Here is a 21113-nt window from a genome sequence, read left to right on the forward strand (position 1 = left end):
ATTTCTGGTTTTTGGCAAACAACAACAACCCACCATAGGAGAAAATAGATTACCCGATTTCCAGCTCTGTCTCCTTAACCCTAACCCAGGGTTCCGCAACCTTAAACACTCAGAGCCATTTGGACCCGTTTCCCACAGAAAAGAAAAAACCGGGAGCCACAAAACCCTTCCCGTGCCTGACTATTTCTTGAGCGGCCACAAAACTAGCATAGGTGGTTGACGTAAATGTTCTGTTTTCTTCTGAAACTTTTCTTTTCTTGGATTTATCCATGCTTGGCCTACCGGGGGTTGAAAAACTAAATAAATTGTGTGCTGGTGAATGTTGCACATTGGCAGTTGTGACACATATTTTGAGTTACAGGGAGCCCCAGCAGAGGGGTGAAAGAGCCACATGCGGCTCCAGAGCTGCAGGTTGCTGACCCCTGCCCTAACCAGAGGAAATGGCGGGGACTGGCTGCACATGCGTTTAAATATTTTCGGAGAGGGCTTATTTTAGCACGTGCGCTCAAAAGCCCGATTGGGCTTATTATCAGGGGATGTCTTATTTTCAGGGAAACACAGTAGTTTAAAATTCTTTTGCCCTGTTTCGCAAATGTTGTATTATATTACCGTAATCAGCATTCAACGAGGGAGGACATTATATATGCTAAGTCTTTTTTTAAAGACACTTTTTAATGTGTCGTTTGTTGTATTTTTCTTCTTCTTATGTCCATCTTTTTTTAAAAAAATGTTGGTGTTTTCTGTTTTAACTTTTGCTGAATAAACTAAAATTTGAGAAAATGTGTCATAGAAAAAAAAAAGTCGTAACTTCAGATCTAATTGTGTGATGCCTCTACGTATGACAATGACGACGTATAAGCAGAATTCCAGGCTCAATTCCCATAATACATTGAGGGCTACCGGTATAAATGTTTTTTTTAAAAATAAATGAATCAGCCTAGAATGAAAGCAGACAAGCTTACTGAGCAAATTTATGGCTGAATTTAGATTTCAATCCCAATTCAGTTCTCTAAAAATATTAAAAACCATGGCAACAATCTTAGGAGGTCTGAACGGCAGTTTGAAAAGTTCTATTTTGGCTTCCATGAAATAAATTTGGATGAGATTTCCCCCCCCCCTCAAACGGTGATGTTTGTCTGGGCAGGTCACAGGCACTCAACACTTTAAAAAAAGGTTTTGTATAGATATATATTTTATTATCATTTTTCATACTTACAAGAAATGTACGAAGAAGTTACACTTCTTTCATTTTGGCAAAGTGTGAGGAGATTTTATTCTTCCCTATTCGGGGGGGCGGGCGGGCAGGGCAACGGGAGTCTCGTTTTAGTTGCATATCGTTTGTTCTTTTGCCGAAAGACAAGGCAACTTATGCAGCAGCTTTCGTCCTTTTCTTGAGCGTCCATAAAAAAAACCCATCCGTTTCGGAGTCTCCCACTTCTACAGCTGCCCCCCCCCCCATTTTTGTTCCACACGGCATTTGAGAAACACTTTATTCAAGGTAACGGACGCAAAAACAGCCCTTCTTAAAGGCCTGTGTCTAATGTAAGTTCAGGAAAGGTAAAACGATTCTAAATGGGGAAAAACTGCAGTCTGAACTGCATTTCCTACACTTTGACGGTATTTTTTCAGCATTTCTTTGAATTCTCCTTCACGGTCGCTTCCTTCCAGCGTCCATTTTGTTCTTAAACAGTCGCTTCCTTCCAGCGTCCATGTTGTTCTTAAACAAACCCAACGTTTCCATTTCAAGCATCTACTCCCAAGGCATGTCAATATCGTTGAACGTTGCCACAATTCCTACGCTTAACATTCCCTTCCTTTTTACCAATTCCCTCCCCCTCTATTATTTATATTTTGCTGCCTACGATGACCATATTGATAAGTTTTTTTTCTCTTTGGTTGTTGCCTGGTGCAGGGGTCTCCAACCTTGGCAACGTTAAGCCTGACGGACTTCAACTCTCAGAATTGCCAAGGTTGGAGACCCCTGGCTTGGTGGACAGTTGAAGAGTGTTGTCCTTACCAAGACACAGTCTACCTTTTCATCTCAAAACATTTTTTTTTAATAACCTGGAAAGGACCAAAAAAAAAAAAAGGCTTAGTAGTGGTGCTACTTATGCGTCCCAAATGGAAGACCTTTTTCCCCCCATCGGTAAAGGAGGAAGGACATTTCCCCAATAAATGTCGTGCCTCAAAGTCTTCCGTGCCAATTCTCAGACATCTGATCGAAAACACTAGCTCTCGTGGCACCTGAAAAGCCACCGAGTGTCGCCAACGAAGTATTTTTGTGGCTTTTCTCCTGGCCTCATCCTACCACCTCTAATTTTCCCTTTTTAATAGGAACTTCGGAAAGTCCCAGGCTTAGGCAGTCTTTCCGTTTTTCAAGGTCGTGGAAAAAAAAGAATCCCTTCAGAGGTTGGGACAGGAATGTCTCCCGTGAAGATGACTCAAACTGAATCTCTTTTTTTAAAAAAAACAAAAGGCAGCAGATAAGGTGACCGGAAAGACTTGGTCAACCGAAGATCTAGACCAGGGGGTATCAAACTCAAGGCCCATGGGCCAGATCTGGCATGCGGGGCCACCCTGGAAACACAAAGGACCAGCCCGCAGTGCCTCTGCCAGCAAAAACGGAGCTCGGGAAGGCTGTGCGCAGCCCTCCCCAGCTCCATTTTCACTGGCAGAGGGCTATCAAAACAAACTAAAAACAAAACAAAAGGAGAAGTGTTTCCCTTTTTGCATTTGAGCATGCAAGAAGGGGCAGGAAAGGAGAAAGGGAAAGAGGAAAGACAAAAAGATGGGAAGATGGGAAGAGAGCAAGGAAGGAAAAATAAGGAAAGGGGAATGAAGAAGAAAAGAATGAAGAGGGAAGGAAAAAGAAGGGAAGGAAGGAAGGGAAGGAAGGAAGGAAGGAAGGAAGGAAGGAAGGAAGGAAGGAAGGAAGGAAGGAAGGAAGGAAGGAAGGAAGGAAGGAAGGAAGGGTTATAAGGAGAGTGAGGGAGTGTTTGAGGGAAGTCCTGCCTTAGCACTTGGCCACTACAGGTACCCCCGACACGAGTGATGTTGAGCTGGCCACGCCCATGCTGGCCACGCCCATGCCCACGCTGGCCACGCCCATGCTGCCCCGAGGTCAGACACAACCCCGATGTGGCCCTCAATGAAATCGAGTTTGACACCCCTGGTCTAGAGAGTGATGCTAGTCAGAAGGAATCAACCCCTCCCCCCCACATCTTTGACATGCTTTAAACTACCACCCACAATCTTTGTACATATGGAGACATTAATCCATATGGAGAATGCTGGGTTGCCTTTCTTTAAGGTAAACAAAACATTCATGAAGCTTTCTAGCTAGCAGAAGAGATTCCAAGATCAGTGCAACGGTGGTGATCCTGGAGCAGAGCAGGACGATGGGAGATCCAGCTTCTAAGGTCTATCCTTAGACTTGGAAGGCCCTTGAGGGATCTGGATTCTCTCCTGGCAGAGTCATCACTTGTGCAGATAAGGTAAAAGGAGAGATCCCTTTGTAAGGCCTGAAGAAAAGATGGGAGATTAAGTCTAATTAAAAGAAACTCATCTGCAGCGACTACTTAACGGACGTGAACTGGAAGCCTTGGCCAAGAAACAGCTTGGCTGGTGGTCCTTAAGAATCCCTCTGAAGCTGGCTGATGGATGCAGATTAACACTCTCTGAACCCTCTTAGCTCCTCAGTTTAGAAACAGTACTGAGTTCAAATTCTGAGTAAAGGCTTCCAAATACATGGGAGAAACTACCCCCAGGAGGCTTTCTCCTTTTCTCTGCCTTCACATGATACATCTCGATTGAGCAGGCAATTGTCACGTTGTGACAGCAAAATGGCATTTTCTCGCAGTAGGGTCTTCCTGGTAGACACTTGGCTAATGATCCATAATAGGGTTTCTCAACTTTGATGACTTTAAGATGCACGGACATCAACTCCCAGAATTCAAAATTCAGAAGCAAAGCTGGCTGGGGAATTCTGGGAGTTGAAATCCACACACCTTAAAGTCCCTAAGGTTGAGAAACACCGGCCCATCATCTCTCTTTATCAACAGCTTGTTCAGGATTTTAGGTGTGGATTCTCTGGTGTTTAATCAGATTCTCGTGTGAACAGAAGCTTTTCCCGCAGTCCGAACATTTATAGGGGTTTTCCCCCGAGTGAATCCGCTGATGCCGGATAAGGTTGGAGCTCTGGCTGAACCCTTTCCCGCAGTCCAAACACTTGTAGGGCCTCTCCCCCGTGTGGCTTCTCTGATGGATGATGAGCTGCGATTTGGTGACAAACGATTTCCCACAATCCAGGCACTGGAAGGGATTCCCTTTCATGTGAATCCTCTGGTGCTTCAACAGCTTCATGTGGGAATTGAAGCTCTCCTCGCACTCGGAGCACGGGAACATCTTCGCCCGGCGGTGGGTCTTCTGATGGACCGTCAGGTGCGAGCTCTGGCTAAAACATTTCCCGCACACCAGGCATTTGTAGGGTCTCTCGCCGGTGTGGATCCTCTGATGGATGATCAGATAGGACTTGGAAATGAAAGTTTTCCCGCAATCCAGGCATTTATTGCTATTGCCGTTGTTGTTACTGCTGTCGGTGTTGCTGTTGCTCGTCGGGTCAACGTATGCCTTTTTGGCCGTATGAATGGTTTTGTGGGCCAGGAGTTGGGAACTCACGCGGAAACTTTTCCCGCATTCGGAACACTGGTAGGGCTTCTTCCCCAAGTGCGTCCTTTTGTGGACGTTGAGGTGGGAACTCTGACTGAAGCTTTTCCCGCAGGCCAGGCACTTGAAGGGCCGCTCGCCCGTGTGCATCCGCTCGTGGATGATCAGGTACGACTTGAAAACGAAGGACTTGTTGCAGTAGGAGCACTTGTGGGGCTTCTTCGTTTCATGGATTTTCTTGTGGGCAAGTAGGTGCGAGCTCACCTTGAAGCTCTTCCCGCAGTCCGCGCACTGGAACGGGTTCTTCCCCGCGTGGGTGCGCTCGTGCACCGTCAGGTTGGAGCTCTGCGTGAAGCTCTTGCCGCAAGCCAAGCATTTGTAGGGCCTCTCCCCGGTGTGGATCCTCTGGTGGATGATGAGGTAGGACTTGGCGAAGAAAGACTTCCCGCAATAGGAGCACTTGTGGGGCTTCTTGGCCGCGTGCATTCGCTTATGGGCAATCAGGTGAGAATGGACCTTGAAGCTTTTCCCACAGTCGGAGCAGATATAGAGATTTTCTCCCGTGTGGATTCTCTGGTGCTTCAGCAGGTTGGTGCTGGAGCTGAAACTCTGCCCACAGTGAGAACACGGGAAGGGCTTCACCCCGGTGTGGGTGCGCTTGTGGACGTTCAGGTGGGAGCTTTGGCTGAAGCATTTCCCGCACGTCAAGCACTTGAAGGGCCTCTCCCCGGTATGGATCCTCTGGTGGATGATGAAGTAAGATTTGGTAAAGAAAGCTTTCCCGCAGTAGGAGCACTTGTGTGGTTTTTTGGCGGAGTGATTCCGCTTGTGCGCCATCAGGTGAGAGTTGAGGCGGAAGGACTTCTTGCACTCGGTGCACTTGTAAGGGTTTTGGGCGGAGTGGAGGGTTTGATGCTGGCTGAGGTTCAGCCTGGAGTGGAAGGTTTCGCCGCAGTCGGCGCACTGAAACTGCTTGCCCTTTTTGTGGATTTTCTGGTGGACTTTGAGGTGAGCGTTCTGGCTGAAGGTTTTCCCGCACTCTAAGCATTTATAGGGTTTCTCTCCGGTATGAATTCGTTGGTGGATGATGAGATGTAATGCGGCGAGGAAAGATTTCCCACAGTCCGGACAGGAGTGAAGCTTCCGTCTGGCGTGGATCCTTTTGTGGGCGATAAAATGGGCGTGGATCTTGAAGCTTTTCCCGCAGGCTAAGCATTTGTATGGGGCCCCTTTCACGTGGACGCTCTGGTGTTTGCTGAGATTGGTGCTGGAGCAGAAACTTTTCCCACAATCCAAGCACTGGAAGGGTTTGACACCCGTGTGGATGCGCTGATGGACGGTAAGGTTTGAGCGCTGGGTGAAGGTCTTCCCACAGGACAGGCATTTAAAGGGCCTCTCTCCGGTGTGGATCCGCTGATGGATGATCAGGTGGGCTTTGGCAATAAAGGACTTGCCACACTCGGGGCATTGGTGCGGCTTCTTCTCGTCGTCGTTCTCGTTGCTGGAAACGCACGGAGAAATCGCTTTGAAGCTCCTCCCACCGTCAGAGAATTTATAAAGATCGTTTTTCTCATGTTTAATCAGGTCGGCTCTCTGCCTGAAGCTCCACCCGCCCATCAGATAGTCCTCTTTCCCTTCGTGGACTTGCTCGTCATCCCTGGGACCGTCCAGCAGTTCCTCGCCCTCCCACGGTGGAGAGTCGGATTCTTCCCTGTCTTGCAGGTCACTTGCTTTCTTCCTCTCGGCTCGGTACCATCCCTGCAGAACGTCCTCCTCCTCCCCAAAGTGGGAAACTTTGTTTTCCAGTCTCCCCCGTTTCAGGGTCCTGTTGAAAACTTGGTCAAAACTTTCGGCATGGGCCATCTTCTCATTCATGCATGACCATCCTGCACCCACAAAAACCAAGAGGAAATATTCAATAAGGCAAACACATAAAAAATAATAAAAAGAAGAAGAGCATTAGGCGAAACCAGCCATCCAGCATGGCTCCTTCTCCGTCTGTCTCTATCTTATCTTATCTTATCTTATCTTATCTTATCTTATCTTATCTTATCTTATCTTATCTTATCTTATCTTATCTTATCTTATCATCTTCTATCCCTCCCTCCCTCCCTCCCTCATCATTTATCTCTACTTACCTACCGTACTTTTCAGAATATAAGACGCACTTCCCCCCTCCCAAAAGAGGATGAAAATTTGGGTGTGTCTTATACACCGAATGTAACCCCACCCACCCGCTGGCCCCCATCCTTTGTCCATTTTCAGCCTTTATGCATCATGTTTTCAGCCTCTGCACTGTTTTAGACCTGTTCCAGGCTGCAAGAATTGCCACAGCACCTCGCTGCCTCTGCGTGTTGCATTTTCTGCCTCCGAAGACTCCATTTTAGACCCGTTCCAGGCTGCGGGGATTGTCACAGCACATCGCCACCGATCACCGCCTCCGTGCATTGCGTTTTCAGGCGGTTCCAGGTGGTGGAAATCGCCACCGCCTGGAACCGCCCGAAAACCCAATGCAAGGAGGCCAAAAACGGGGTGTGTGGAGACCAAAAACGTGACACGCGGAGACGGTGATCAGCGATAATGTGCTGTGGCTGCAGCCTGGAACGGATCTAAAACGGAGTGTTCGGAGGCCAAAAACATGAGGCACAGGAGGCCAAAAACGCGAGGCACAGAGGCGGCGATGGTCTGTGGCAATCCTTGCAGCCTGGAACAGCTGATTGGGGGTATTCCGGGAGACCGATCCACCTGCCAATCAGCTGCTTGTGCTGAATCAGGCTGCAATAATCAGGCTGCACCCTGACCAGGGTGTTTGCTATTTGCTGCAAGGAGGCTAGCCAGATGAATACCGATGGATGCTGGTAAGCAGAGGCAGAATTTCCCCCTCCTTGTTTTCCAACCCAAAAACTAATGTGCGTCTTATACTCCGGAGAGTCTCATACTCCAAAAAAATACGGTACCTACCTACCTAATCTAACATCTATCTAATAAAATGTACAGGTCGTCCTAGAGTTATGGCCAGAATGTCTGTTGCCAAGCAAGGTGGCTGTTAAGCGGGGAGAGATTTTATGACTTTTTTTTGCCACTGTTCTTAAGCAAATATTGCAGTTGTTAAGTGAACTATATGGTCATTAAAGAAATCCAACATCTCTCATTGACTGTTTGTTGGAAGCCGGATGAGAAGGTAAAAAAGGAGGATCACATGACCCTAGAATGCTGCAACTGTCGTAAATGGAGGCCAATTGCCAAGTGGTCATAAATTGAGGACTACCTGTGTGCGTTCAAGATAAGAGTATATGCTTCTTTCCTCTTCCCCTGTTACCTAACTGAGAGCTCTCTGGCTCAGATTCTTTCAAGGAGCTTTGCACTGAGCAGAGAATTGAATCTGGATTTCCCACATCCAAGTCCACAACTCTTAACTACTATGCAATACTGTTCCAGTAGCTGGATAGGTAGTTCAGCAGGCTGTGACACCAGATTAACTTTCTCTAGGATCAAATTTTAAATTAGATTGACTAATCTGCATGCTAGATTATGCTAGTCCACCGCTCTAACTACAGGTAGTCCTCGACTTTACAACGGTTCATTTAGTGACCATTCGAAGTTACAACAGCATGAACAAAGTGACTTATGACCGTTTTTCACCCTTATGACCACTGCAGTATCCCCATGGCCACATGATCAAAATTTAGACACTTGACAACTGACTCATATTTACGACAGTTGCAATGTTTTGGTGTCACGCGATCACTTTTTGCGACCGTCTGAAGGGCAAAGCCAATGGAGAAGCCATATTCACTTAACAACCGTGTTACTAACTTAACAACTGCAGTGAGTCACTTAACACAGGTGGCAAGAAAAGTCGTAAAATGGGACAAAATTCACTTAGCAACTGTCTCGCTTAACAGCAGAATTCTTGGGTTCAATTGTGGTCGTAAGTCATAGACTACTGTATATGATGAATTACATAATGACCTGCTTGACCTCTTATAATTGTAATTCCGGGCTCAATTATAATCATAAATTGAGGATCTGTATCCCTGAAAATCCTTTATGGATTATTACAGAAAAAAAAAAAGGAGAGAAGGTAAAATTCGCTTATTCTCACCCAAGGAGTCAACATCTCTCTCCTGGACATCCCCATCGGCTTCGTTCGATGGTGAGTCTTCCCCCTCGGAGAAGTCCAGCGAAATCTCTTCGATTGGTCCCAGCTCCTAGAAGGAAAGGAGAGATGTCACTTCAAGGAAAGGTTTGGAAGGACAGGTGCTAAGGGGATGAGAAGAAAATGGTGGTATTCGTCAGGCTCCAAGCGGGAGGGGGAAGGGCATCAAAGAACAGGAACTACAGCTATCTTCGACTTCCGAGTCTTAGCTGGACCACAAATCCATTTTATGACAAGCAATTTCATCAAACTTGGGTCTAAATCAGGAGTCTCCAACCTTGGCAACTTTACGACTTGTGGACTACAACTCCCAGAATTCTCTCCACTAGCACATCAATTTCTTCCCAACCCATAACCCCCCCCCCAAATCCATTCATTTTTCCTGGATGAGGCGAGAGGGGGGGGTGTCACAACATTAATTTATCATTTTAGGGGGTTGCGTCCTCACAGCGTACTTTGAGAGCTCCTGCAAAACAGGGTTGTATTTCAGCAAACTGCAAAAAAACACCTCAGCCTTCACACCATCGTGCATTAAGGAACTGAAGTGTTAATCCAGATTTGGAACTCAAGCCTATTGTGCGAACTGAGCCACAGCATCTTGCTGCAAAGAAGGCCCGGAGGACTCCAAAACTCACCTCTTCTTCCCAACCCGCTTCGGCGGGTTGCCTTTGCAGGAAATCCTCGGCCAGAGCAACCGCTTGGGAGCACGTCTCCGGACCGTGTTCCCGGACCCAACTTTGCATCTCTGGGGGTAGGATGGCCAGGAACTGCTCCAGGATCAGCAGCTCCAAAATCTGCTCCTTGGAGTGTCTCTCCACTTTCAGCCACCGATGACAAAGTTTCTGGAGCTGGCTGTAGACGCCCCTCGGGCCTTCCGCCTCCTGGTAGCAGAAGCGGCGGAAGTTTTGCCGCTGACGCTCCCTGGAAATGGCGTCTCCTCTCAAGACGGCCGCTTTCACCTTGTCATAGTCCACCCGGTCTCGAGTGTCCAGATTGCTGAAGATCTGCTCAGCTTCCCCGCTCAGGGCAGGCAAGAGACGGGCCATCCAGTCTTCTCTGGGCCACTGACAGGCCTGGGCCACTTGTTCGAAAGATGCCAGGAAGGCCTTGGTGTTATCCCAGGGACTGGGCTCCTCCAGCAACTGGGGAGCCTCCCATTCTGAGTGAGGGTACTCCAGTTTCTGCAGAAACTCCTGCCACTGGGCCTCCCACCGCTGGAGGAGTCCATCTCCGCCTTCCTGGTCTCCGGATGGCCTTTGCCAGAACTCCCGAAAGCTTCCAGCCTGCAGGAGGTGAGGAGGCGCTTCCTCCGAGCCTTCTCCAGACGTGGAACCCGGCGGCTCTTCCTCCTCCATCTTAATCCGCTGATGCATTCCTTGCTCCAGCTCGGCATGAAAACGGAGGCCGAAGCTTGACTGGGTCCCCTCCTTGGCAGCCATTTTGTCCCAAGTCTGGATGGGCCTCATCCGGGGTCAGCCAGCCTCTTTCCTTAGAAGACTTCCCAGTACTCAGCTGGATCAAACATCTGGCTGAGGCGGTCAATCCCTGAACAGGTGCTCAGGTAAAGTTGCTTGGTAAGCAACAGGCACTCTCGAGGCTTCCCTGGTTATGCCATTAACTCTAGTTTAGTTGGATAGGCCGTCTCTGCAGAGGAGCTGGAAAAAGACAAAGAAAGGAAGCAGGAATGAATGGTTAAAAAGGAACCATGATATTTAACAAGCTTTTAAAGGTAAAGGTTCCCCTCGCACATATGTGCTAGTCGTTCCCAACTCTAGGGGACAGTGCTCATCTCCGTTTCAAAGCCGAAGAGCCAGCGCTGTCCAAAGACGTCTCTGTGGTCGTGTGGCCAGCATGACTAAACGCCAAAGGTGCACGGAACGCTGTTACCTTCCCACCAAAGGTGGTCCCTATTTTTTCTACTTCCATTTTTTACGTGCTTTCGAACTGCTAGGTTGGCAGAAGCTGGGACAGGTAACAGGAGCTCACCCCGTTCCGCGGCACTAGGGATTCGAACCGCTGAACTGCCGACCTTTCAATCAACAAGCTCAGTGTCTTAGCCACTGAGCCACTGTGTCCCAAACAAGCTTTTACAGAACTCCTAATTCCATTCTGCACGCAGATTAAAAAAATAAATAAAATTACAGGTAGGCCTCAGTTTACAGCCATTCGTTTAGGGACGATTTGAAATTCTAACAGCACTGAAAAAAGTGACTTTTGATCGTTTTTCATGCTTACGACCATTGCACTATCCTCATGTTCACGTGATCAAAATTCAGACACTTGGCAACTGGCTCATATTTACGACGGTTGCAATGTCCCGGGTGTGGATGTGTCGTGTGATCCCCTTTTGAGACCTTCCAACGAGCAAAGTCAACGGGGAAGCCAGATTCGCTTAACAACCATGGTATTAACAAGGGCAGTAATGCACTTAACGAGGTCATAAAAGGGGACAAAACTCAACAAATGTCTCACTTAGCAACAGAAATTTTGGCCTCAATTGTGGGTCCTAAGTCAAGGACTACCTGCAATTGCTCTGTAAAAAAAATAAATAAAAAAATTTGGGGTTTGAACCCAGGAAGATTTTATACTGTAAGACTGCAAACCCTAAAAGGATAAATGAATTTGCATGTTTCCCCCAATAAATAATATTAATTGCCTGCTTACCAAACCGTGAGCAAGTACTGACTTCATTTCGGCTTTGCTGGAGGAAATCTGATTGGCTTATAAACAATTGCTTGCATATGCATAGACACACACAGAAGTTGGGGAAACTACAATTTGAGAACCTTTTAGTGTTACCAATCATTAATCGGTAATTTTGACTGTGCAGAATGGTTGCAAGAACTGGGCATGGCTAGCCTAGTGAAGAGAAGGACCAGGAGAGACATAATAGCAGTCTTCCAATATTTGAGGGGCTGCCACAGAGAGGAAGGGGAATCAAGCTATTTTCCAAAGCACCTGAAGCCCAGACAAGGAACAATGGATGGAAACTGATCCAGGAGAGATTCGGCCCAAGGAGAAATTTTCTGACAGTGAGAACAATCAACCAATGGAACGGCTTTTGCCTTCAGAAGAATAAGAATAAGAATAAGAATAATTTTATTTCTATACCGCCCTTCTCCCGAAGGACTCAGGGCGGTGTACAGCCTATTAAAAGCACAAGACAAACATCAATTAAAATTATTTAAAATTATTAAATAATTCGGCTCAATTTAAAACCCCAGAAATTTAAAACACCCAATTTAAAATTATTATGTTGATAGCCCGGCCTGGCGGAACAACAGGGTCTTGAGTGCACAGCGAAATACCCGGAGGTCAGAGATCTTACGCACTTCCGGGGGCAGTTCATTCCAAAGGGCAGGAGCTCCCACAGAGAAGGCCCTCCCCCTGGGTGTCACCAGCTGACATAACTTGGCTGATGGCACCCTGAGGAGACCCTCTCTGTGGGAGCGAACTGGCCGGTGGGAGGCTATTGGTGGCAGAAGTCGGTCTTGAAGGTACCCGGGTCCTGTGCCATGGAGCGCTTTAAAGGTGGTGACCAACACCTTGAATCGCACCCGGAAGACCACTGGGAGCCAGGGCAGCTCGCGCAGGAGGGGTGTCACGTAGGCACAACGAGTTGCGCCCATAACCACCCGCGCGGCCGCATTCTGGACCAGTTGGAGCCTCCGAGTGCTCTTCAAGGGGACCCCCATGTAGAGAGCATTACAATAGTCCAGCCGGGAGGTGAGAAGGGCGTGAGTGACCATGCGCAAGGCGTCCTGGTCCAGAAAGGGCTGCAACTGGCAAATCAGGCGAACCTGATAAAAGGTCCCCCTGGCCATGGCCGTCATATGCTCTTCAAAAGACAGCCGTGCGTCCAGGAGGACACCCAGATTGCGAGCTCTCTCTGTGGGGGGCAAAGATTCACCCCCAATAGTCAGCGATGGCACCTGCTGACTATATCGGGATGCCGATATAAAAGTTGTGGGAGCTCCATCACTGGAGGCTTTCAAGAAGAGACTGGACTGCCATCTGTCAGAAGTGGTGTAGGGTCTCCTGCTTGAGCAAAGGGTTGGACTAGAAGACCTCTAAGATCCCTTCCAACTCTGTTATTCTGTATTCTTCCTGACACAGACACTAGGACAGTGATAGCAACCTGAGTGGCGAAAAGGTCGTACGGAAATGTTGCACGCACGCTTGTCAGGGGCTGCGGTCCCGAAAAACCGAATGTCCGGGTTCCAGCATGCGTGCACACCCAATGATCAGCTGGCCAGCGTGCATGTGCACACCGGTTTTCGGCACTGCCGCACACACAAAGGACAGCCGATTGTTGAAACCCAGAAAACAAATAGGCAAGGCCACACGAGTGGGGTGACATGGCTTCACATGCCGCCTTGGGCCGATATTTTTTATTTTTTTATTTTTTATTTTTATTTATTTATTTATATGCCGCCCTTCTCCGGAGACTCAGGGTGGCTTACAATGTGTTAAGCAATAGCCTTCATACTTTTGTATATTTTATACAAAGTCAGCTTATTGCCCCCACAAACCGGGTCCTCATTTCACCCACCTTAGAAAGGATGGAAGGCTGAGTCAACCTTGAGCCTGGGGAGAATTGAACTCGCAGTAATTGCAGGCAGCTGGATGTTAAATGCTGCCCATATGTTCACCACAGGGCTGAAATGTAAAATTTGTTACTACCGGTTCTGTGGGTGTGGCTTGGTGGGGGGGGGATAATGTGACTGGGTGGGTGTGGCCAACTTTTTTTTTTTTTAACTTTTCAAAGCATTTTTTTTATCACCTCTTCGGCCAAGAGGTTGCAGGAAAAAATGCTTTGAAAAGCCTCTGACGATCCCAGCTGAGCCGCGCGATCATCAGAGGCTTTTTTTAAAAAAACTTTTAAAAGCATTTTTTCGTCAGAAGAGGTTGTAGAAAAAATGCTTTTAAAAGTAAAAAAAAAAAGCCTGTGATAACTGTGCGACTCAGCTGGGCATGGGAGGGGGCGCAGGGATTTTTGCTACCGGTTCTTCGAACCACCCGTCACCATCGCTACCGGATCGGGCAATCCAGTACGAACCGGGAGCATTTCACCTCGGTTCGCCATCACGGCACTAGAAACTTGCAACCCTTCAAATGTTCTTTGATTGCAAACTGCCGTCTCTCTGAACCTTGGCAACATCTGCTGAACTGATGAAAAAAAGGAATCTGACATACCAACCATCTTCCCATCCAAGCAGCTGGTTGTTAAGTGAATGACACCCCCATTTTATGACCTTTTTTTTTTTGGCATGGTTAAGCGAATCGTTGCAGTTCTTAAGTGAATCGCGTGGTCGTTAAATGAATCTGGCCCCTCCCACTGACTTTGCTTGTCGGAAGCCAGCGGGGGAAGGTCACAAACGCCGATCACATGACCTTGAGATGCGGCAACAACTGTAAAATACATGCTGGTTGCGAAATGCCCAAATTGTGATCATGTGAGTGTGGGGATGCTGCGAGAATCGTAAGTGCAAGAATCGAGCGTAATCACTTTTTTCAATGGCACTGAAATTTTGAACCGTCATTAAAGAAATGGTTGTAAGTTGAGGACTATCTGTATGGGTTCAAGATAGAGTATAGGGAGTTCTCCACATATGACCACAATTGAGCCCAAACTGACGTTGCGAAGTGATTAATTTGTTAAGTGAGTTTTGCCCCATTTTACAACTTTCCTTGCTGCATTTGTTAAGCAAATCACTGCAATTGTTAAGGTAGGAACACGGTTGTTAAGTGAATCTGGCTTCCCCATTAAACTTGGCTTGTCAAGAAAATCAGAAAAGGCGATCATATGACCCTGGGACACTGCAACCGTCATAAATGTGAGTCAGTTGTCGAGTGTCCCAGTTTTGATGACGTGAACACGGGGGATGCTGAAACTGTCGTCAGTGTGACAAAGTCATAAATCACTTTTTTCAGTGCTGTTGTAACACGGTCACTAAACAAATGGTTGTAAATTGAGGACTACCTGTAGATTAGATTGTCAAGGGGAAAAAAAAAATCTCCAAAGGGGAAAATTAATATCAGGAGTTATTATGGGGATATTGGGAGCTCTGAAACAGGTTGCAAACGGGAATAATGATTGAAGATAGGCTAAGCAACCTTGCCTAATCTTGAAATAACTAATAGGAAGTGGATCCAGTTAGTGGTTGCATGGGAGAATCTCCCTGGATTTACAGATTACAGATTGGCAGAGTTGGAAGGGACTTGATAGGTCATCTAGTCCAACCCCCTACTCAAACAGGAGACCCTACACCTGTGATGGTGAACCTATGGCACGCGTGCCACAGGTGGCACACATAGCCATATCAGTGGGCACAGGAGCCCATTTTCAGGGCTTCTGGGCCCACCAGAAGTAGGGAAACAGGTTGTTCCTGCCTCCGGAGGGCCTCGGAGGGTGGTGGGGAAAGCACATTTTTTGCTGTCCCCAGCCTCCAGAGCCTCTCTAGGAGTTGGGGAAGGCGAAAACAGCCTTCCCCACCCCCAAAGGCCAGAAACGGCCCATTTGCCAACTTCCGCTGGGATCAGGAGGTCTGTTTTTTTGTTGTCCCCAGCCTCTAGAGCCTCTCTAGGACTCTGGGGAGGGCAAAAACAGCCTTCCCCATCTCCCAGGAGGCCCTCTGGAGGCCGAAAATGGCCCATTTTCACATAGAATTATGGGTGTGGGCACACATGCGCGCAACCCCCTTGCCCCGCCCCTCCTGGCACGCGATGGCAAAAAGGTTAGCCACCACTGCCCTACACCATTTCCGGCAGATTGGCAGTCCAATCTCTTCTTGACAGTCTCAAGTGATAAAGCTCCCACAACTTCCGAAGGCAACTTCTGTTCCATTGGTTGATTCATTAAAAACATTTAAAAATGATTTTGCATTTGCAAAATCAGAATTGAGCTTGACATGATGGAGACTTGACACAACGGAGATAGAATAGAATAGAATAACAGAGTTGGAAGGGACCTCGGAGGTCTTCTAGTCCAACCCCCAGCTTAGGCAGGAAACCCTACACCACTTCAGACAAATGGTTGTCCAACATCTTAAAAACTTCCAGTGTTGGAGCATTCACAGCTTCTGGAGGCAAGTCGTTCCACCGATTACTTGTTCTCACTGTCAGGAAATTTCTCCTTAGTTCTAAATTGCTTCTCTCCTTGATTAGTTTCCACCCATTGCTTCTTCTCCTACCCTCAGGTGCTTTGGAGAATAGCTTGACTCCCTCTTCTTTGTGGCAGCCCCTGAGATATTGGAACACTGCTATCATGTCTCCCCTAGTCCTTCTTTTCATTAAATGTTTAGGATGTTGCTGCAAAAGGCCTCGAGCATCGCTCTTTGAATCTTTACTACACATTGATTGCTTACAATTTTGAATCTCAACTTTGAATTTTGGGAATAAGGGCCGAGATTAAGTTGTTGATGCCAGCTAATTGTAGGATTAGATTTTTAAACCGGCTTAATTACACTCTGATCCAACACAGGCCGTCAACCAATTGCTAAAACAATAAACTGAAAGCCTCAATATTTGTACAAATGGATGGCAAAATAAGAACTAAGGGAATTGAAGAAGATAACTTAATAGGGACACAAATACATTTGGCCAGCAATGTTAATAATAAGTACTAATATTCAAACCTTTATGGCAGTGTTTCTCAACCTTGGCCACTGGACGATGTGTGGACTTCAATTCCCAGAATTCCCCAGCCAGCAGAGCTTTGCTGGCTGGGGAATTCTGGGAGTTGAAGTCCACACATCGTCCAGCGGCCAAGATTGAGAAACACTGCTCTATGGTCTGTCACCTTGAGCCACTTTGCTAGGGAATTCTGGGAGTTGAAGTCCACACGTCTTAAAGTAATGGGGTTAAAGTGCTCTATGCCAGGGGCCTCCAAACTTGGCAATTTTAAGACTTGTGGACCCATGCTGACTGGGGACTTCTGGGAGTTGTAGTCCACAAGCCTTAAAAGTTGCTAAGCTTGGAGATCTCTGATCTCTGTGATCCTTGTCCACAAAGAGCCGAGGTGGTGCAGTGGTTAGAGGGCAGTACTGCAGCTACTTCAGCTGACTGCTAGTTCAGCAGATCAAATCTCACCAGGCTCAAGGTTGACTCAGCCTTCCATCCTTCCGAGGTGGGTAAAATGAGGACCCAGATTGTTGGGGGCAATATGCTATTTAGTATACTGTCGATTGTTGTAAGCCGTCCAGAGTCCTCGGAGAGTGGGTGGCATAGAAATATGACTAATAATAATAATAATTGCATAATTTTAATCCAAATTTTCTTGATGCTGTTTTCTCTCTTTATGAAAACTCTAAATCCAAGGAAACATGCAGCCCACCCTCCACCTGCAGGCGCACACAAATACAGGTAGTCCTCGACATACGACCACAATTGAGCCCAAAATTTCTGTTGCTAAGCGAGACACTTGTCGAGCGAGTTTTGCCCCATTTTAAGACCTTTCTTGCCACCGTTGTTAAGCGAATCACTGCAATTGTTAAGTGAGTAACACGGTTGTTAAATGAATCTGGCTTCCCCATTGACTTTGCTCGTCAGAAGGTCGCAAAAGAGGATCACGTAACCTGGGACACTGCAACCGTCATAAATATGAGTCAGTTGCTAAGCCCCTGAATTTTGATCACGTGACTCTGGGGACGCTGCAATGGTTGCAAGTGTGAAAAATGGCCGCCAGTCGCTTTTTTTCAGGGCTGTTGTAACTTCAGATGGTCACTAAATGAACGGCTGTAAGTCCAAGACCACCGGTACTTTTGCACAAATATTTCATGGCCTGATCTAACGGTTGCATTTTTAAAACAAAAATGAGACGTTTTCTAGTCCGTTTCCACACGCCCCAGGTTATTATTTACAGGTAGTCCTTGACTTACAACAGTTCATTTAGTGACCGTTCAAAGTTACCACAGCACTGAAAAAAGTGACTTATGACTGTTTTTCACAGTTATGACCTTGGCAGCATCCCCATGGTCACGCGATCAAAATTCAGATTCATATTTATGATGGTTGCAGTGTCCCAGGGCCATGGGATTTTTTGTGACCTCCTGACCAACAAAGTCAATGGGGAAGCCAGATTCACTTAACAACCCGGTTACCAACTTAATAACTGCCGTGATTCGCTTAACAACGGTGGCAGTGGTGGGCTGCTGCTGGTTGTAACAACCGCTTCTCCCAGCACCGAAAATGTGAGCGTGCACCTTCCGTGCATTTGCGCAGCTTCAAAAATGCGGTGATATAGGACGGAATAGCGCTGGGATGGGTGGGAGGGGGTTGGCCCCACCACCAATGAGTCGCAACTACTGGTTTGCCCGAACCAGTCCGAACCGGCAACAGCCGACCTCTGAACGGTGGCAAGAAAAGCTGTAAAATGGGGCCAAACTCACTTAACAAATGTCTCACAGAACAACAGAAATTTGGGCTCCCTAAGAGCACAGGTGGTGCAGTGGTTAGAGTGCAGTACTGCAGGCTTACTTCTGATGATTCCCGGCTGCCAGCAGTTTTGACAGTTCAAATCTCACCAGGCTCAAGGTTGACTCAGCCTTTCCATCCTTCCAAGGTGGGTAAAACGAGGACCCAGATTGTTGGGGGGGGGGCAACAGGCCGGCTCTGTAAACCGCTTCGAGGGCTATAAAGCACCGTGAAGCGGTATATAAATTTATTTATTTATTAGTTCGATTTATATGCCGCCCTTCCCCGGAGACTCAGGGCGGCTTACAATGCATTAAGCAATAGCCTTCATACTTTTGTATATACCTGCTTAGTAGGGCTTTCGCCCCCCCCCCAAAGCGGTGTTCTATTTTATACAAAGTCAGCTTATTGCCCCCACAAACCGGGTCCTCATTTTACCTACCTCGGAAGGATGGAAGGCTGAGTCAACCTTGAGCCTGGTGAGATTTGAACTTACAGTAACTGCAGGCAGCTGGCAACTAAGTGCTACTTTAACAGCACTTAGTCCACTGTGCCACCAGGCTCTTATCTAAGTGCTCTTGCTATTTTGGCCGTAAATCGAGGACTACCTGCATTATAAAAAAAACACGAAGCCAACCCATCACACACACACACACACACACACACACCAGACAAAAAGCTGAGTACCACCTTGAGAGTCACCAGAGCGAACCGCTCTTTTGAAATGTCCCACAACGCTCCCAAATGCATCATCACCCCTCAATTGGGTCTGGTGGCTCAGCAGACTGATAGCATTGTGATTAACACCAGCTGTCTGCAATTACTGTAAGTTCGAATCTCCCCAGGCTCAAGGTTGACTCAGCCTTCCATCCTTTCTAAGGTAGGTAAAATTGAGGACCAAGTTTGTGGGGGCAATAAGCTGACTTTGTATAAATATACAAAAGTATGAAGGCTATTGCTTAACGCATTGTAAGCCGCCCTGAGTCTCCGGAGAAGGGTGGCATATAAATCAAATTAAAAAAAATTAATTTCTTACCCTCGCATTTAGACTATTTCAAGAGCCACGGTGGCCCAGTGGTTAGAGTGCAGTACTGCAGGCTACTTCTGCTGACTGCCGGCTGTCTGCAATTAAAGTAAGATTGAATCCTGCCAGGCTCAAGGTTGACTCAGCCTTCCATCCTTTCTAAGGTAGGTAAAATTGAGGACCCAGTTTGTGGGGGCAATAAGCTGACTTTGTATAAAAATATACAAAAGTATGAAGGCTATTGCTTAACGCATTGTAAGCCGCCCTGAGTCTCCAGAGAAGGGCGGCATATAAATCATTTTTTTTTAAAAAAATGGTTTCCTTAAGATAGACTGCCTTGGAATAAAGCATCTCTCTGTGCAGTTGGATCCCACAACTCTCCCCTTCTCTCTCTCTCTCTGTCTCTCTGTCTCTGTCTCTGTCTCTCTCTGTCTCTGTCTCTGTCTCTCTCTCTCTCGGGGGTATAGGGGGGGGGCTCTTCCCTTCATCCTATCCTTGTATTAACTGAGGACTAGCAACTTGCTTTTGTGATTTTAGGGCATCCTTGTGTGCAAACCCCCCCCCCACTCCCCATCGCCTCCTCCACATCCGTTGGCTTTGCTTTTCTAAAAGGAAAAGGCAAGGCAGAAATGCTGCAGGGAGGGTTCCCCCCCCCCACACACACTATTGCCTGGAATGCTGGAAAAGCTACCCCTGTTGGGTTTCTGCCTTGCCCTGCATCTCTTCAAAGCCCAGCCCGTGCAGGAGGAAGGCGGCCTGCCCCCCTTTTCCACCCCCCCCACTTCTTCCATCCAGCCCATTGCTGAGCTTACCCCATTCCCTCTGCGCGCTCCCAGCAGCACCACCAGCAGCTGCAGCAGCACCTTCTCCCATCTTCCATTCAGCAGCTTCTGCAGGAAATTAAAACAGGAAGGAACTTTTATCTTTTTTTTTTTTTGGATTTTTTTTTTTTCCTTTCAATTTTTTTTGTTAAATGCCTCTAAACTCGCAGCCCCTTTCATCTTCCGGAGCCCCTCTAGGAATCGCTCCTTCTTTTCCTTTAACCCGTGGCGTGCCAGAGGGAAAGGGCAGCTGAAGGGTTTTCTTTTTCATCCGTCTCTTTTCAGTGCTTTCCGCGTGGAGGATTCACAGGTTAACAGAGTGAGTTGGAAGGGACCAAGATCAAGGGAGGAGATACGAATGGAATGGAATGGAATGGAATGGAATGGAATGGAATGGAATAGAATAGAATGGAATGGAATGGAATAGAATGGAATGGAATGGAATAGGAATAGGAATAGGAATAGGAATAGGAATAGGAATGGAATGGAATAGGAATGGAATGGAATGGAATAAAATGGAATGGAATGGAATGGAATAGGAATAGGAATAGGAATAGGAATGGAATGGAATAGGAATGGAATGGAATGGAATGGAATAGGAATGGAATGGAATGGAATGGAATAGGAATAGGAATAGGAATAGGAATAGGAATAGGAATAGGAATAGGAATAGGAATAGGAATAGGAATAGGAATGGAATGGAATGGAATGGAATAGAATAGAATGGAATGGAATGGAATGGAATGGAATGGAATGGAATGGAATGGAATAGGAATAGGAATAGGAATAGGAATAGGAATAGGAATGGAATGGAATGGAATAGGAATGGAATGGAATGGAATAAAATGGAATGGAATGGAATGGAATAGGAATAGGAATAGGAATGGAATGGAATAGGAATGGAATGGAATGGAATGGAATAGGAATGGAATGGAATGGAATGGAATAGGAATAGGAATAGGAATAGGAATAGGAATAGGAATAGGAATAGGAATAGGAATGGAATGGAATGGAATAAATAATAGAATAG

The 21113-nt window shown here is 47.0% G+C and overlaps 1 protein-coding gene across 1 annotated transcript; it reads right to left on the reverse strand.

Moving 5' to 3' along the window:
• Nucleotides 1-1174: 1174 nt before the first annotated feature.
• Nucleotides 1175-20312, reverse strand: LOC117662566 (uncharacterized). Its single transcript, XM_087884173.1, has 4 exons — nucleotides 20075-20312; nucleotides 9460-10479; nucleotides 8771-8876; nucleotides 1175-6551 (listed from the first exon to the last, which is right to left on the reverse strand). The coding sequence occupies exons 2-4, from the start codon at nucleotides 10288-10290 to the stop codon at nucleotides 4075-4077; spliced, it is 3414 nt and encodes a 1137-aa protein (XP_087740299.1). The 5' UTR covers nucleotides 10291-10479; nucleotides 20075-20312; the 3' UTR covers nucleotides 1175-4074.
• Between the last annotated feature and the right edge of the window lie 801 nt (nucleotides 20313-21113).

The sequence above is a fragment of the Pantherophis guttatus genome, chromosome 2 (assembly GCF_059756535.1).
Source record: "Pantherophis guttatus breed Tessera chromosome 2, ASM5975653v1, whole genome shotgun sequence".
NCBI classification, from domain to species: domain Eukaryota; kingdom Metazoa; phylum Chordata; class Lepidosauria; order Squamata; family Colubridae; genus Pantherophis; species Pantherophis guttatus.

Bases quoted from the DNA above. Each gene is read 5' to 3' on its own strand.
- LOC117662566 (XM_087884173.1), bottom strand. From the start codon at position 10,290: ATGAGGCCCATCCAGACTTGGGACAAAATGGCTGCCAAGGAGGGGACC. The intron at 8,877-9,459 runs GTGAGTTTTGGA...CTTTCCTTCTAG, and splicing joins AAGCGGGTTGGGAAGAAGAG to GAGCTGGGACCAATCGAAGA. The intron at 6,552-8,770 runs GTGAGAATAAGC...TTGTGGGTGCAG, and splicing joins GAGAGATGTTGACTCCTTGG to GATGGTCATGCATGAATGAG.